Source organism: Haemaphysalis longicornis, unplaced genomic scaffold (assembly GCF_048455015.1).
Source record: "Haemaphysalis longicornis isolate Haplotype H1 unplaced genomic scaffold, Haemaphysalis longicornis Haplotype H1 scaffold_6, whole genome shotgun sequence".
Taxonomy (NCBI): Eukaryota; Metazoa; Arthropoda; class Arachnida; order Ixodida; family Ixodidae; genus Haemaphysalis; species Haemaphysalis longicornis.
In genome coordinates, this window is record NW_027526407.1 from 62,141,519 (window position 1) to 62,159,769 (window position 18,251).

The 18,251-nt window shown below is 44.4% G+C and overlaps 1 protein-coding gene across 11 annotated transcripts in view; it reads right to left on the minus strand.

Annotated features, from left to right (window-relative positions):
* Window positions 1-308: 308 nt before the first annotated feature.
* The window catches only part of LOC144142805 (uncharacterized), a 36,613-nt gene continuing 18,670 nt past the window's right edge, over window positions 309-18,251 (minus strand). The window contains exons 3-17 of one of the 11 annotated variants that reach the window (XM_077674573.1): window positions 17,276-17,344; window positions 17,124-17,195; window positions 10,433-10,489; window positions 10,145-10,201; window positions 9,855-9,911; window positions 9,564-9,620; window positions 9,274-9,330; window positions 8,983-9,039; window positions 8,691-8,750; window positions 8,399-8,455; window positions 6,402-6,494; window positions 5,790-5,849; window positions 5,626-5,712; window positions 2,930-3,214; window positions 309-1,208 (exon numbers count right to left, since the gene is read on the minus strand). In XM_077674573.1, the coding sequence (XP_077530699.1) occupies window positions 990-1,208; window positions 2,930-3,214; window positions 5,626-5,712; window positions 5,790-5,849; window positions 6,402-6,494; window positions 8,399-8,455; window positions 8,691-8,750; window positions 8,983-9,039; window positions 9,274-9,330; window positions 9,564-9,620; window positions 9,855-9,911; window positions 10,145-10,201; window positions 10,433-10,489; window positions 17,124-17,195; window positions 17,276-17,344 (1,344 nt within the window). In that variant the 3' untranslated portion in view covers window positions 309-989. The remainder of the gene's footprint in view (window positions 1,209-2,929; window positions 3,215-5,625; window positions 5,713-5,789; window positions 5,850-6,401; window positions 6,495-8,398; window positions 8,456-8,690; window positions 8,751-8,982; window positions 9,040-9,273; window positions 9,331-9,563; window positions 9,621-9,854; window positions 9,912-10,144; window positions 10,202-10,432; window positions 10,490-17,123; window positions 17,196-17,275; window positions 17,345-18,251) is intronic. The other 10 variants (XM_077674563.1, XM_077674562.1, XM_077674569.1 and 7 more) reach the window with 10 other exon arrangements.

Consider the following 18,251-nt stretch of genomic DNA (forward strand, 5'->3'; position numbering starts at 1 on the left):
TGAATACCCGCTTTTCTGGCTCCATGGTAGACGTAACCAAAACACGATTTGGCGGAGAATCAAAATTTTAACCTAATTTGAATAATCTTTCAGTGAATACGGCGTCGTTTGCTGCCGGAAAAGCACTTGCGGCTCTATAGAACACTGAATCGATGGAATGAAACAACCTTGCATTTTGTCTCCAGGCTGTTTTAAGAAAAGCCTTAAAATTAGGCGGCGCCACCTAGCTTTCCAGTGGAAGCTTCTCAATTGTCAACTGGGTTGGGAACTAGTCGAGGATGCCCTCCGTACAACCCTGCACAAGCGGCTACTGCCATGGTGGCAGATCGTACGTTTGTTGTAATCAGTCTTTTAAGCGAACCGTGATTCCGATCCAACGCGAAGTAATGAAACAAAAATAAAATGCTACTCTGATGAGATACAGAAGAAAAGAGTGGATAGTTTTCCTTTATTTTCTCATAAGATCCTGCTCGGTGGCTAGTCGTCATTCCCAATAAATACATTCTAATTTGGCGACGAGTTTAAGACACAAAAAAACTGAGTACTTCTATGTGGCATGCAGAAGGCAGTCTTTATGTGTGCGGCACCACATTGCGGGAACAAATATTACGCGTGCTAGAGTCATGGGCCCTAAAAATAAAACCTAATGTGTGCTTTTTACAAGTATTTCTCTGCCCGTTCTATGAAATAGAAACGGGGCGTCAGTTGGAGTTTAGGCCATGGCAAAGACATAAATTAATATCTTGCTTTCCCTAATGGGACAAAGTCATAAAAACAGTAAGTTTAATTTGAAAGTAAGTCTAGCAGCCAGAAAATAGTTAAGGCGAAACAAACCTTTCATGGCATTAAAAATAGATTTGCTATACTGAAGAACCTTATACGTGCAATTCTAAGTATAGGGGGGTCTTCAAAGAGTTTTGCGTTACGGAGAATTCTAATAATAGCCCCGCTAGTTTTCATGTCCCAGAAGTGGCGGAACTTCATTGATGTCAATGCAGGGTGAACTTAAACACAATGCTGTCCTGAAAGAGAAACCCTTTCTCCGGAGTTTCTAATTCCTGGACAGAGATGACTCGTGGAAAGCCGAACCCTTGGTTGAGGATTCCTCGCTCAGGTTTCTTCAAGCAGTCGCTGTTAGCCTCACCCGACTCGAGGTGCAGCAGTATTGATTTTTCTTTGTCGAGGTGGTTAACTAGAAGCAAAGCAATCTGAAAAAAAATCACAGTCCCGTTAGTTCATAGCGACCACTGCGAGCTTTCTTTACCAAGCCAGCCCCATCGGACGTGGCGATTGGCACGCGGAGAATAGGAATTCAAGGGACTTTCAGTAACACAGCTGCTACACAGTGTGGAACCTGTAAACGTGCTCGCACCGCCAGTTGTGTATAATTTATTCAGTGATTGTAGGGTTTAACGCGCCAACGCAACGCAGGGGATGAGGCGCGCCGTAGTGGAGGGCTCCGAATTAATTTTCACCACCTGGGGATCTTTAACGTGCACCGAAATCTCGTGCACACAGGCGTTTTGGCTTTTGTTCTCCATCAGAAAAGCAGCCGCCGCGGCCGGGAATCGAACCCGCGACCTCGTTCTCAGCAGCGCAACGCCTTAGTCACTGAGCCACCGCGGCGGGTGCCAGTTTTTTATAAGAGTTGGAATTTCAAATTTTTTGAGGACCACGCTTCTGGGCACATTCTTGTCTACCTACGCATATACGATGCTTTTCAACTGGAGCCTGTTTTCTGGTTACAAGCCTATATTTTTATAGCATATGCTTAGATTCTCAAACCAGAGTTTAAAGAGAAAAATTCTGAACTTCTTCGAGTCATTTACCTGAAAGTAGACCATTCGTTTTCATGAGGTGCCTGTGCGGCAAATATTTATTCTTTCAGAAAGACAGGTACAGTTCCTGTATAACTGTTCCTAAAGCTTTAGTACAGGACAAAATGTATATTCCTGCAATAAATAAAGCCCGATAGTCCGGCCTATACATGCGTATACACCAATAAAATAGTGATGGGCTCCCCAAGGAGGCCGACTACGTTGTTACGTATTATTGATTAAAGGTGGTTTAACGTGCCGATACACAGGAGATGAGGCGTGCCGTAGTTGAGAGCTTCGAAATAATTTTCGCCACCTGGGCATCCTTAACGTGCGCCGAAATCGCGAACACGCGGGCGTTTTTCTTTTTCGCGTTGTTGCATATGTGTCAGCCCACACACTGTGTAGTATTGAAAAGGTTACGCATCACAGGCACCTCTGTCGAACAGATGCCCATTTCCAGGTTTTCCCTCTGTGTCATCTGTGGTATTCTGGTGTTTCCTAATTTTTCACAGGGCCACAATTAGGCACTGGTCGGCATTATGATCAACTTAGGCTGTATTGTTTGTAGGAAACGTTCCACCATTTCAGTCCACTGATGGGATTCTTACTGGTGATGCACAGCACATAAGAGAGATTGAGCAGTTTTAAAATAACGTGATGCAGAATTATGCGGCAACTGCTGCCTTAGTGTACACCCGAATCAGCGCGCCATCTGCATAACTTCCAGATAGGCGTCCGTGAAGTCAATCTTAATAATGTGCATTGCAACACTCCAGGCTTCGCCTTGAGGAAGCGGCTTGTGTACCATTCAAGTAAGCATTTCATTTTGCTTTTCACGTATGTATTTTATACATCTTCAAAGGGTTTTAACCATGCCAGTTCTGCTGCACTGAATTGAGAAATTTGTGATCATTAAAAAATGATTCGTTGGGGAAGCATGTACTGTTACAGTAATATCACTAAAAACACCTCAGTGAAATGCCTATCTCAATCGCGTAATAGCGAAAATTCCATCTGAAAGAGAGTAAACGCTAAATAGCACATCTCAGGCAAGGTAAATTGAATGTAGCTTTCTTGCTGATCCGCCGGGACAGTTCAGAACTACTTACCTTATTCGCGAAGGGCCAGACTAGCAAGTCGTCATCTTCCCCAGGATGTATCTTCACCATGAACGCGACTTGAAGAGCGGACAGTGGGCAACACAGCTCATCTTTCAGCCACGGACGTCGCCATTCACATGTGTGCCCAGTGATGCTGATGGTCAGTTCAACTTTGTAGCCCGGAGTATTCACGGAGAGCACACCCGTCGACAGCGTCGCTTTATTAAATAGAAGCCTTGGCCTCAAGGCCGAGTATGGCCGGAGGGTCCAGGTATGCCGGAACACAGGAATGACCTGGGGGAACGGACGAGAAAGAAATAAAAATGGCAGCATCTCCACTCCGTGGATGATGGCGAGGGTGCGGAATACGGGGACTCGAAATGACGTCCAAGCTGCGCCCCGAGTGACATCCGATTTGCGCCCCTACCCTTATTCGATTTCAGCCGTGAGTTGCACCTTGATTATTCCCTAAATGAAACTACAACTCACGGCTCAAATCGAATTTCGCTTGATTTTTCGCTTGATGTTGGTGTGCGCACGGATGGACGCGGACGGACATTGGGAGGTCCTAAGGTACTCCGCGCCGTTACAGGCGAGGGAGTAGGCCCTTTGACTCTCCGGTACGAACTCACAGTCATAGTCCAATGGGTAAGACGACTGACACTACCTCTGTCTTGTCTATCAGACAGAGCATCGATTTCTCGCATGCCTGTGTGATCTTTTGCGATTGTAAATGCTATGCGCACGGACGCGGACGGACATTGTGCGGTCCTAAGGTACTCCGCACCTAAAACAGACCACATAACTGCTTCCTTTACTCCAAATGTCGTCGAAAGAAATCTTACTGCCAGCTCGTGACGTCTCTCACCCCTCCTACTTCTCACATCCTCCTCTTTCGTTCGTGCTTGACGTATGGTACAAAAATTTGCCCAATTCCATTCAATTTCCCTACGTCAGTTCTTTTCTTTCAGGCTTGCGATTGGACGTTTCGTTACTGTTGTGCCGGAAGCAGCTCCTGCCAAAATTCATAGTAGACATTTAGCGCCTGTCGCGTCTAATTTGTGTTCACCTTCCGTGTGTCACTTTTTTCGCTCGGCCTGGCACTCTCCACGTTCAACAAAGCATACCAATGCAGCACTAGTGCGCATGTTTTAACTCTTTGTTTTTTATTGATGATAGCGTTAAGGCGCCGACTCAACGCAGGCGATGCGGCGCGCCGTAGTGGTGGGCTCCGGATTAATTTTGACCACTTGGGGATCTTTAACGTACGCCGAAATCTCGTACACACGGGTGTTTTCGCGTTTCGCCTCCACCAGAAAAGCGGCCACCGCGGCCGGGAATCGAACCCGCGACCTCGTGCTCAGCAGCGCAACGCCTTAGCCACTGAGCCGCCGTGGCGGGGTTTTACCCCTTTGTAGCGACCACGTATATAGCGTTGATAGGGATGCGTAATGAAAAGGTGTAGGAGAGTCTGCGAACTGGACTTGGCAAGCTAGTGAAAAGCCCCGAATGGGATTGCCTTGGCATTATGAGGGTCGAACCGCTTCGTCGTAAACCGGCGATCGTTTATTTTTCGCTTCAGTTTCGTTTTGAGGAAGAGTGTTAAAAGTCATGATTACGGTTTTTGTTCCGTTCGGGCGAGAATATCGGTTCCATTTTGGATTCGGACATGGTAAAATGCGGGAAAAAACAGGGACACAAGGATGAACACCTTGATAGTAAGAGGGATACGCCTCAACGAAACCTTTTGTTTTGGTTTTGTTTGTATATATCTTTTATCTGCTAAGGGTCCATTCATTGCAGGTTTTCTGAATTCAATGCTAGCGCAGTAGCACTGCTTTAGAGCCTTATGTTTGGGCCTCGGGGCATGACCCTTCAGCAAAGAACACGACTCGCGGGAGGGATTTATTGTTGTATTTTGAGGTTAAAAATTGTGTTAAATGCATTCTTCGTTTGCAGTCGCAATCACCGATAACGCATCTATTTTAAGGCGAGAATCGTTGTGCTACAATGCACGGCAGAAAGCCAATTTGATAAAATTGGAGGTGCCTCAAGAAACAAAAAAAAACCGCTTGCGGCAGTTGAAACGTAACCTGGGCCCCTGCTGACACAAATTCGACGTCTTGTTGTTTGCACCATACTGATGAAGTCGAGGCAGCATTTTAGACTGTCTGGCTCTGATTTTGTAAGAAAAATCTTCACACTTTAACCATCATTCTCTTAAAAAAAGCGCTTTCATTTTTAACTAAATGAACCCAGCAAGTAACAGTTATGTATTCATATTTTTTCCATAAATATGCCTCATGGTTCCTCTTTGCGCAGCAATGGTGGCTGAAGCATTCTTTAACTTTGTTTCAAACATTTGAGTTCAAACGTTGAGTTTAAACGTTTGAGTTCAAACAAGCATAGAGTTCAAACATTCTATAACTTTGGCTGCGAGGCTGAATTGAGGGACAGACAACACACATACACTGAGACGGGCAGACGTACCAAAATGTTTGCGTTTGATTAAACCTACAAAGGCTGCCGTCTTTTAACAGCCAACGACATTACGACGATGCCGAGAAATGACATTTACCAGTTACTTCAAATGTGCCATATTTCCGTGTAGGTCTGTTGAACCGACACAGAGGTTGTACAAAAATGTTTTTACACAAAATATTGCTCCGATTTTGAGTGTCCAAAGTTATAAAACACCAACTGACCTGACAATCGCTGATGTGCTTCTTGAGTACCTCGTCTATGGTCATGCGGAAAGTAATGGCGCTGTTTAGCTTTTGATCAGATATAGCCTGTAGTAAGGAGAGATAAACGTGGACTGGGTTACGTTTTGTAAACAAAGAAAACGCCACCGTATCAACATAATTACCATGGCGGTGCGATTCTCCTCGTCAAACGACAAAAGTTTTTGGACAGTCGATTTAAGTTCCTGCAACATTAGAGCCCAGGTTTGTGATCACTTTCAAAACAGTTTTAAATAAAACAAACTTTTCATACATGCAACCGTATGCAGCTGTTCACTGCGCAACTATAATTCTTTTCCGATAAATTGGGAAGTTCACTATTATTCAATTCCCAGGAAAAAAGTTCATATTGGAGAAAAATAGGTTCTGTAAAATCTGGGCGTTCCTTGCTACACAGAATGGGTTTTAGAATTGTTGTCAGAGTATTATATTCATTATAATCCGGTTTTCGAACTGCGGTTTACAGAAAGAGACCGTCATATTATCGCGTACCTACCACACAATTTTGATAATAAAAATCGTATATCATGCTCGTGGACCACAAAAATTGATTCTAGGAAATGGTAAACAGTCCTGCTGCAACACATTGAAGGGTACTACCCCCATGTGTTTACACAACTCCAATCACAAATTCTCCAGATGTTGACTGATCATGAAATTTATCTAATTTAAGGCGGTTTGTTCGTGACGTCAGAAAAAAAATATTGGCGGCCAAAAACGATTCCTCATCCGCTTACCAAATTTTCTTCGTTAAGGCAGTAGATCTTCCTATCAAGCCGTGCAATATCGATTGGGTGCGTGTCGTTGGTAGAAGTCTCGTGCTTCCATTGCTGCACAAAACATGGCACGATATTCTAACAGATTTTCGTTTCAGAAAAAGCTTGAAAGTAGCACGAATATGTAGCTTTATGATCGCACAAGCGTAAAACGAACAGTCCATAACAATCAAAGATACAAAAACAATTTTGTATATAGATCTTCATTGCATTTCGGTAAGTAGGATTGAAATATTGAAAAGTATACCAGGTAATTAAGATGACAGGTCGTGATCCATATGCGGTTTGATATCCCATTTATAATAATCAAGAAATTGCACTGGAGTTGTTTTGATGCTATTTCTATTCTCGTGCAGTCATGTAACGGCACAAGGATTCCGGAAAAAAGGGCTGTGGACATATACTCTTAAGGCTACATACGGTCATTGTGCATTGGGCAGTTCATTGTTTTTGTGGTTCTGTCTCCACAAGAAAACCATTTTATAGAGGTAGGTAGTAAAAATTGCCCTGGAAGGCACATTTTAAATATTTTAAATTCGTGTATTCTGTCCCTTCATAACAAGCAAATTTAAACCTCACACCTGCAAAATCAAGCCTCTTCACTTCAAAAGAATTCTGGATGTTGTGTGAGACCGCTACTTAGCATACAATCATGCTGTTTTTAAACTCCCCAGTGCCATTTCCCAACTACTGCTTCTTGCCTTATCCGCAGCGATATATCGGTCGGTAAATCAATCAATTAATCACTCAGGATCAATCTCGATCAATCAATCAATCAATTTAAGGTTTCCAGTAAAATTTTAACGCGAAACTTGTTTGGAATATCCTTCGTTTTGAGGCACAGTATTACAGCTTGCCGACAAATATTCTCACACGCTGTAAAGGCTTACGCCGGCTGCGCTATTAAACAGCTGGTTGCATGTTGCAGTTTTGTATGTTTGAATATTTCGTTCGGCAGCGCATGAGTGAAGAACACCGCAATACCATATTTTCACTGCTTGTAAGGTCACACATAAGGTTTTATCCTCTGAAGCGTCACCAGGGTTATGGAGAGCGTGGAAAAAGAGATTTCCAATGTTATTTGCAAACCTCTTGGCACCTAATACCAATAAAAATATCTGTCACGAACGCTTTTTGTTTAGCCTTTACTCTTTTGTCCGTTACCGATGGTGGCGTCACATGCACGAAGTTTTTAGAAACAGCAAGCAAGAGAAACGGAAAATTATAGCAGGGGTATGAGTCATATCTTAGCCGTAATGTATAATTTTATTCCTCAACTATACCAGACTAAAAACCGGGCTTTTAGGTGTACCAAATAAAAGGTCTTAGGATCAATTTTAGCTCCCCCCCGCCACGAACATCTACACAAGCCAAAACCTTGATCCATGGGCATTCTTGATATTTGCCTCCACATAAACAGAAACTACCGCGGCAGGAATCTATCACAAATCCTGAGCTCAGCAGAATAATTCGTTAGCCACTGAGACGCCACATATGATGGTGTATGGCTGATTCAGAAAATGACCGAAGTTTTCTTTTGTGGTCATTGACATATACGAGCGCCATGTGTTTACAAAAATGAAGTTGGTGGTTATCCCTAATGGCATCATGTTTCTTCCTTAATCCTTATCTGCACAGCACTGTCGCCTCTTGAACAACTCCACCTTAGCAGAAGAGTATAAATGCAGGCGTACAAAAAAGAGAATTTATTTTCTTCTAGTGCAGTTCCCAAGGCAAGTTTACGTAAAGTGCAGCACTAAGTTTGTATCTGCTTTTTATGTATACATAGCATTAAAAAACGAAAGCCGCCAGTGTGTTCAGACCTTCTTAAAACAATCACGTGACAAACGTAATCCGCAAGACTAGTGCCCATATTTCAAACCAATGCTGGTACTTTCACTGTTATGCAGCATAAACAATGCTTTGTTTCTGGAAGACACCACATGGCAATGGGTTACCTGGGTGCGGATGTCAAGGGGCACAGGGTCTGCCTGAGGCTCCAAGGAGGCTGATCCCTGCAATAGAATGAAAAAAAAATCAATGCAAGGTTCCTGCGATGCTTGCTGAAGAGACATTCAACATATTACTAATAAGAAATTAAAAAAAAAACCCGCAGTCCTGAATTGTCTGTACTGTTTCATAAACAAGCCCATTTAAGAACACATATTTCAATCCAATGCTGGTACTTTCAGTGGTATGTAGCATAAACAAGGCTTTGCTTCTGGAAGACAATGGATGGCAATGGTTTACCTGTGTGTGGATATCAAGGGGCACACGGTCTGAGTGAGACTCCGAGGAGGTTGATGCCTTCTATGAAATGCAAAAAAAAACAATGCAAGCTTCCTGGGAGGCTTGCTCAGGGGCATGCAAGATATTACTAATAAGAAGTGTGTAAAAGATTTTCCATCATGAATTGTGAGTATTGTTTGATCAAATATGCCCGTTTAAGAACACATATTTCAATCCAATGCTGGTACTTTCACTGTATTTGTCGCATAAACACGGCTTCGTTTCGGGAAGACAATGGATGGCAATGGTTTACCTGTGTGTGGATATCAAGGGGCACACGGTCTGTGTGAGCCTCCGAGGAGGTTGATGCCTTTTATGGAATGGAAAAAAATAAATGTAAGCTTCCTGCGAGGCTTGCTCAGAGGACATGCAACATATTACTAATAAGAATTGTGTAAAAGATTTTACGTCATGTATTGTGAGTACTGTTTCATAAAACACGCCTGTTTACAAACACATACTTCAATCCAATGCTGGTGCTTTCAGTGATATGCAGCATAAACAGGGCTTTGTTTCTGGAAGACACTGCTTGTCAATGGGTTACCTGTGTGTCGATAACAAGGGGCACAGGGTCGGCGTCACACCCCGAGGAGGTTGGTGCCTTCAATGGAATAGAAAAAAACCAATGTAAGCTTCCTCAGAGGCTTGCTCAGGGGACATACAGCATATTACTAATAACAATTGTGAAAAAACCTTCTGTCGTGATTTGCCAGTAGCGTTGGATAAATCAAGCCTGTTTAAAAACACATATTTCAATCCAATCCTGGTACTTTCACTGCTATGTAGCATAAACAAGGCTTTGTTTCTGAAAGACACCCAATGGTAATAGGTTACCTGCGTGTCAATAACAAGGGGCACAGGGTCGGCGTCGGACTCCGAGGAAGTTGATGCCTTCAATGGAATAGAACAAAACCAATGTAAGCTTCCTCAGAGGCTTGCTCAGGGGGCATGCAGCATATTACTAATAAGAATTGTGAAAAAAACCTTCTGTCGTGAATTGCCAGTAGCGTTGGATAAATCAAGCCTGTTTAAGAACACATATTTCAATCCAAAACTGGTACTTTCACTGGTATGTAATATAAACAAGGCTTTGTTTCTGAAAGACACCCAATGGCAATAGGTTACCTGCATGTCCATAACAAGGGGCACAGGGTCGGCGTCGGACTCCGAGGAAGTTGATGCCTTCAATGAAATAGAACAAAATCAATGTAACCTTCCTCAGAGGCTTGCTCAAGACACATGCAGCATATTACTAATAAGAGTTGTGAAAAAACCTTCTGTCACAAGTTGTCAGTAGCGTTCGATAAAACAAGCTCGTTTAAGAACACATATTTCAATCCAATGCTGGTATTTTCACTGGTATGTAGCATAAGCAAGGCTTTGATTCTGGAAGACACGCAGTGTCAATAGGTTACCTGTGTGTCGATATCAAGGATCACAGTTTCGGCGTCAGACTCCGAGGAGGTTGATACCTTCCATGTAATGGAAAACAAATGAATGCAAGATTACTGGGAGGTCTGTTCATGGGACATGCAACATATTACTAATAAGAATTGTGAAAAAACTTTCCTGCATGAATTGTCAGCACTGTTTGATAAAGCAAGCCTGTTAAGAACACATTTAAATCCAATGCTGGTACTTTCACTGGTATGTAGCATAAACATGGCTTCGTTTCTGGAAGAGACTGCATGGCAATGGGTTACCTGTGTGTCGATAACAAGAGGCACATGGTCGGTGTCAGACTCCGAGGAGGGTGATGCCTTCAATGAAATAGAAAAAAAACCAATGAAAGATTCCTTCGAAGCTTGATCAGGGGACATGCAGGATATAAATAATAAGAAATGTAAGAAAACGTGTCGTCAGGAATTGTCAGTAGAGTTTTATATAACAATCCAAGTAATGCGACCGGTTTAGGTTATTTTCACTTGCTTCCACTCATGTCGAGACTTTCTTAGTTTGGCACGAGAAACCAAAGTTACTTCAAATCGGCACCGTCCGCAACTACTATTGTTGCATATTGGGCATTTAGAGAGCCCAGCAAGAACACCGTTACTAACGGGACGTAGACCACGTCACTTATGCTCGGAGTTGGCCAAGCCTCAAAGCAGTCTGGCTCCATCCCAACAGCGCTGAAATGATCGGAGAGGTCAATACGACTTTTTTTAGATTTTCTTGTGGCGATAGCACAACTGTGGTACATACTTTCTATCTGCTGCTCTTCCCTTCGATAGATCCTTGAAACGTTTTTTTTCTGATTTGTTAACAAACAATCCAGCGTTTATTTACAAAATTGCAATGGTTACCTCAGGTACAAACTTAGCCTTGCAGCCAGTGTGTCTAATGTTTCCTATCCGCGGAACGATGCCGGCTTGTATGAGCAACGCCACCAGTATCAGTGCTTCGGGACAAGATAGTCAATATATACTTCTTGTCCGCACAGTTTGCTGTCGCAAAAATGCGTATACAAGACGTGCAGAACACCGATCCAATGAAAGGAGTTGACCCCAGAAGGGCGACAACAAAAAATACACGCAGGAAAACTGCGTTCGCCAAACTTGCTTTTCATATCAAACTAATCACTGTAATGTTGCGATTTCCTACATACAATTCAGTCTTCCAGTTGCACGAAACAAACAACTCCCCAAAATGTTGGGCTGCAACTAGTGGAGCCTTATTGTCTTGAGTGCATGACAGACAACCAAATGCGAACTGAAAATCTCACAGCACGGTTTAGAAGAGAGGAGATTGCAGTGGGGGAATTGTCGTAACTTTGGCATGTTCCAAGCTGACAATAGTGGGGGCGTACAGCATGTACGAATCCGCTTCTTCTTGCAAAGCAAAGATCTGCTAGTAGTACTGCTATGTATGTTTTATTGGCGCAAGGGCATGTGAGGCCAAAGAGCACCGAGGCAATGTTTGTTTTGTCATATTTGTTGTTAAAATGCCATGATGATTGTTGTGATGTACTTGATAAAAATAATGTATATATGGGTGTAAAGGGCCTTTACTCTAAAAAGCGAAGATGAATAAGGTGAGAGGAAACAATGAAGATGCATGTTCAGGTGTGTGCTGGAGGTGTCATAACATAACAGGGATGGCAGTGACGTCCCTGGCAGGTTATGAAAACTCTTAGAACCCCCCTCACTGATTGCATCGGGTGGCCCTGACGTCAAACATGGTATGAGATTAGTGCCAAAAATCCAATGTCAGCGAGGTAGGTTAAAAGGCGTTCACTTCTGATCGGGGGTTGATCAGCTAAAAACAATGATGGGTGTAAGGGTGTCGTGTAGGTGTATAGTACGGGGAAGTGTCGTTTCCTTGCTGTCATGGTCTATCAAGTATTCAATGAATACGTGGACTGTAAGTCTGTGTCCGCATTTCCCACAAGTTGGTGGTGGGGTTCAGTTTAAAAGATATGGGTGTGTAGCGTGCGTGTGGAGTAATTCTTAATCTGCATATTGATATTTCTATGAACCTTTTCTCTTTTGATTGAATGTAGGGTTTAACGCGCTGATGCAACGCGGGTGATGAGGCGGGCCGTTGTGGAGGTCTCAGGATTAATTTTGACCACCTGGGGATCTTTAACGTGCGCCGAAATTTCGTACACATGGGCGTTTTTGCTTTTCGCCTCCATCAGAAAAGCGGCCGCCGCGGCGGGGAACTGAACCCGCAACCTCGTGCTCAGCAGCGCAACGGCTTAGCCACTGAGCCACCACGGCGGGTCATAAATTTAGAGGGCCGACTGAGACACGAGTGCATGACAGAGATGTCATTAACAATAAACGAAGAAGGATGATTTTTTACGGATGTTGTTTTCACGGCATACAATAGGTCTGTTTATAAGCGCTGGTCTTCCAGGCACCACTGGTCACATTCCACATATAAGCTTTGTGCAGAAATAGTTCGGAAGGCTCCTGACGAAAGGCGAAACCCCAAGTGCAAAACATGGTCAAGCATGTTTAATAAAAGCGGTTTTCGAAGCTGACCCGTGTACTATGCTCTCCCGGTCCAACCGTGACTTCACTAAACTGTTGTAGAGACGCAGCAGGCACATCTTATCTGCGCTGTAAGATTGGTGGGATAGGACTTTTAGGACATTTATTGCCTTTATACATTTTATTTTGAGTAGCTTTAATATATGTGGAATAAATGACAGCTTTGCATGTAGCACAATGACTAAATACAATACTCGTGTTCCTGCTTCACAGGCACAGCTACTCCACTCAGCTGGACGGTGGGCTCAGGGTGAATACCACGCCTCTTTGAAAATTAGACACATGTGCTCTTTTGACGATTTAGCTTAAAGCCATTTTCATTGGCTCATTTTACAAGCCTGTTTGTGGCCAGTTGTAACTGCCGTTCACGGATAGACAGTGTACAGGACCGGAAACTGATATCAACATCATCGCCGTAAATGGAGTAAAAAGTGGTACGGGGTAGAGCTTTTCCCCGTGTGCTTATCTTATCTATAAAAAGTGTGCAAATAAATACTCCACCCTGAGGAACACCCTTTTCTTGCATATACAGTGCAGATACTACAGCCCCGACTGTCAGTCTGAACGTTCGTTCAGGCAGATAGCTTTCGAGGGTGTTAACCCTATTCGCACAAACACCCGAAGTATTTTAGGTCCCACATGATGCCATATCGCCAGGCAGTGTCATATGATTTTTCTATATAAGAAAAATATGGAAAGAAAAATCTGTTTTTAACAAAAGCATTTTTCACATAGGATTCAAGACCGACAAGTTGGTCAGTTGGTGATCTGCCCGAACGAAAACTTGCCTGGCAGTTGTCAAGAATACCACTGTATTCCTGAAGTATAGTAACCTCCTGTTGATCGTGTTTTCGAACAGCTTGCACAAGCAGCTGCTCAGGGAATTGTACGATAAGTTGTAACACAGGAGGCATCCTTTATCTGTTTCAGCAGTGGAACAACGATAGCCTGTTTCCATGCCTTAGGAAAGTGCCCAGCACGCCGTATTCTGTTAAACTGAAACAGAAGAGTAATGATTGTGTCTGTATGAAGGTGTTTGATCATGCTGTGCGTAAATGTTATCTGCACCTGGCGCTGAAGACTGCAACCAGCCAACGCTGTCATGGTCTCGTAAAGGGAGAATGGAGAGTTATAGGAGTCATTTGACTGCTTGTGGTCACTTATGAACTTCCGCTCAGCCGACTTTTTGTAGTGTATAAATGCGCTTGTGTAATGACGTGTTCGAAGTGTTGTGCCAACGCATTTGCCTGGCCCTCTAGGGTTCCACCAGTAGTGTTAACAAGGAATGCGCCATGTGTGCTTTGTCCACGAAGTTTTCTTATCCTGTTCTAAACCTTTCGTGTATTGGTAAAAGACATTACTAAAGTTAGGAGGGACCTCCAGCTATTGTTTTTGGCCTGACGGCGAATGCGCCTTCCCATGGCTTTGGTGCACCTGAACGCTACAAGGGTGTCCGCAGTTGGGTACCGGCGAAGAATGCCCCACGCTAAGTGTTCTATGGAAGTGTGTGTGAGTTGAGATTTCTGCTTAAATTTTGCCCAGTCTGCAGCGGTTTCTTTAAACCTTTAGATGAGGTTGGAGTGTAGGGGTCTCTGTCCAGGCTTCTCAAGAATACTGAGAAATGGTCACTTCCAAGCGGGTGTTTCCCCACCTGCCACTCAACGAGCGAAAAAAAAAGCAGAACCGATTGCCAAGTCTATGTGTGAGTACGTGTTGTGTGTGACGTTACAATATGTAAGCTGTTTTTTGTTAAAGAAACACGCACCAGATGATACTAGGAAATGTTCAATGAAGGGGTCACGAGCATCAGTTCTCCCAGAACCCAAGAGTTTGTTGTATGCATTTAGATCTCCAACTCAGATAAATGGTTCAGGAAGCTTATCCACCAAGGACTCAAATTCTGAGGTAGACAATCGATGATCCGGAGATTGTATAAGAAACATACCGTAATCAGCCGACCAAAAATGATGACGTGGACAGCAACTGCCTTAAGGCTGGCGAGTAGTCTAATGAACTGGAATGAAATGGATTTTCGCGTCACAAGGGCCACCCTCCAGATGAATGAGCAAAGGCTTCTCCATCTTTCCTGAAGACAGTGTATTGTTTCAGAAAGTTACCTTGCTTGTGATTCAGGTGTGTATCTTGGAGGCAAACAATACTGGATTGACGTTTATAAAGGAGCTCGTATACATCATCTACAGACCCCTACAGTTCCATTGAACTATGTTTTCAACCGCAATTTTGAATTAAAGGTAATAAAATGTAGTTGGGAAGTTGAATATTCTGGTTCATGTCACTGAGTCTTGTTTAGGGGCTGTGATACGAGGAGGTGGTTTTTTCTCACTGTCAAAAGTGCTGCGGCGCTCATTTTGCGCCTGTTGGGCAGGTTGAGCTGCCGAAGTGTCCATGTGCTCGACTGACAATTCAGGCGGCACCAAAAAGGTGTCCTCCCGATATCCACCTCGTGAATTGGTTCCTGAGGGGGCCGCAGGTTTCTTGGTTGGGACTTGCGGTACGGGAAGGGAAGGGGTACGTGAAGTACTACCTGTGTTAATGCTCTGAAAGCCCTCGGGTGTCGTGCGGGCCAATAGACCTGGAGTGGAAGAGGCTAGGCCAATCCCAACAGCGCCCGTCACTACGTCCTCCACGGGCTCCGCACAAGTTGCGATGGGGTGCTCGGCTGTGGATGGCAGCCAAGCAAGAGGAGGAACCACCAGTGCATCTGCTTTAGAGGGAGGTGCTGGTGGCTGCTCGGAGGGGGTTAATGAAAGCGACACAGCAGCTAAGCTGCATTGAGTCGCAGTACTAACCAAACGTCGCCCCAACCCCCGGTGTGCGGTGTCTCAATAGGATGCAGCCGAAAACATCTTGTGCTGTTGGCGTGCTCTAGAGAAACTGATACTTTCGGTTACTTTGGTCTGAATAATCTCCTTTTCTTTCTTGAAAGCTGGGAAACATCGTGAGTATGCAGCGTGTGAGCCACTGTAGTTAGGACATTTCATGATTGTGGTTTTTCAGTCATCAGAAGAGTGATCATTTTCGCCACATTTCGCACCGGTGAGCTTGCCACGGCAAGCTAGAGTTCCATGACCGTAGTGTTAACATTTAAAGCATCGCCTCGGGTTTGGAATGTAGGCGTGTACACGACAGCTAATAAAAGCTGCATTCAGTGTCTCGGACAGGGTAGAGCTAGCAAATGTTAGCATGATGTGTCGGGTCTTGATCTCTGCTCCATATCTTCTCATAATATTTCTACGGACGCCAACAACACCTTGGTCATGCAGTCCCTCAAGGAGATCATCATCTGTCTCATAGAGGAGTTCTTTGTCAGAGATAACACCTTGAACAGTGTTTAGCGTGCGGTGTGGCGTAACGATGACGGCCAAGTTGGCAATTTTTTCTTGCTTCAGGGAGTTCTCGCTTTCGTTTTTTCGCATAACTTACACAAGGAGATCTCGAGAGGGCATCGTTTTGGCATTGTAGACTTTCCCAACATTGTTTTCAATACTCTTGGCAATAAAGGAGACTGACAGGTCTGTGATTGGTTTTTTTCGGTCGAGTGTTCAACTAGGTATTTGCTGAAAGCTTCCTGACATGGTTGGGTGCGGATGCGTCGGTGCGACCCCTTTTAGGAGGTCGATCAGGGTGTTTTGCTGGAGTGGAGAAGATAGCCATAACAATTCGGTGGCAAGGTCAGTCGCCCAACACCGAGCCCAGCAAGGAAAAGTGGTTTGAAGCACACGTTAACTGTACCTAACCCTACGGTCGGAATCTAGGGTGATGTCCTCGCACAGGGTTAACCGTCGCCGCTTGGAGAAGAATGGAGAATTGTGGAAGAGAAAAGATGATAGGACAGCGTTAGGAAATAAAATTGGAATGGGAAAGAGTGAAGAAGAGGACAGGAAAAGGCGACTGGCTGATTCCCCCTATTACGGGTTGGTCTGGGGCCACTGTCTACGAGAAGTGGGGGCCTGATTGGCGTGTTCCCGCTTCCAGGGGGCTGTAAAGTTCCCAAACAACCCGGACTTTGGCTCAGCCACTACGATGCCCGTTTCCCCGGACACGGCAATGCCACACACAGCCTAGGGCGTGGGTGGGTCCCACCCACATGGGATAGGGGTCCGCGGTGTCGCCACTACCGTCACCATGAATAGACAAGGTGCCCCTGTGGGGTAAAGATCTTCGGTACTTGCTCAATGAGAAAACTAAACTTTCCAAAATCGAGTAAATAAGGAAGAACAGAAATGAGAAAGAATCTACTTCGCTATCAGAACAACTATCTAAAAATCACTAATTATTAAGTGCGCACACAGAAAAAAAAGAGGCAGAAAGACATGCCAAGATACAAGAGAGGCAAAAGATTCAGATGCACACAAATAAGCAAGTGTTGAATATTCACCTCGGCAATGCTGCTGGGAGGATTCGGGGTAGGCGGTACTACACGCTTCCTCGTTTTTGGGTCCTCGTCCATCTGAAAGCAAAAAGTTACAACTCTTTTAAAATGTGTGGTTTAAAAGCAGGATTGAAACCTTGCTGCTGCGATAAAATCACCTGGGTATCAGACCATGTATGTGCATTTCCTTCCTTCCAGAGGTCAGGGTGTTTCTCCTGGATGTGGTCCTTGGGATAGAATACATGAAGTCGTTAGCTGTGCGCGCTATATTTTTTATTTTAGATACCCAAAAATATTGACTCAGAGATAACCCGCCGTTTCTGCGTGCGGATTCCCTCCGACACAACACCGCGAGTACTGCTCGTCAATCTGTATGCACACAAATATTCGTTGATTACTTGTGTACCATGTATTTCGTGGCCTTTGAATATTCGCATAGCAAAAAGGAATAGACTGAATTGAGCAGTTATCAATGTCGTTCGAGAAAAAAACCGTAGAAGCATTTGGGAAACAACCATTGAAGGAAGCTACTGCACTACTCCAAACATCCGCAGCACCAAGAGTGTTCACTTGCAAATATACGTCAGGTGCTATTCAAATGCATGCAACTGAGTGTGCGGTAGGGTTGGTGTTTTTAATTTGGTTTTTCTAGGCAGTAAACATTTGCGGCATTGAAAAAGAATCCGAGTACCGTATAAACCGGATTATAGGTCGATCCGGTATATAGGTCGACCCCCTACCTTGAGGTGGGAAAAGTTGACAAAAAAAAAAATAATTCGGCACAGAAGCGCACTCACAATGTCTGTATTTATTTTCGACGCCGGTCCGTCATTGCCACTCACTATGCCTGCCGAAGTCACTCGTACGAGCTCTCAGAGTCGTCCGAGGATGACTGCTTCGCACTGTCATCTTCCCTGCCATCAGGCGCGTTGCTGATGGAGCAGTTCCTGAACGCTCGTGTAACCATGTCGTCGGGCAGCGACTGCCCAGAGAAGGACACCCAGCTTGACACGGTCGCAACCAGCCCGTATAGGTCTTTTTGTTGTCGCCGGCTATCCACTCATTGTACAGTTCGCGGAGCCGGTCCGCGCATGTCCTCCAGAGCGATCGTGAGCGAAGTTCCCGGACGAAGTT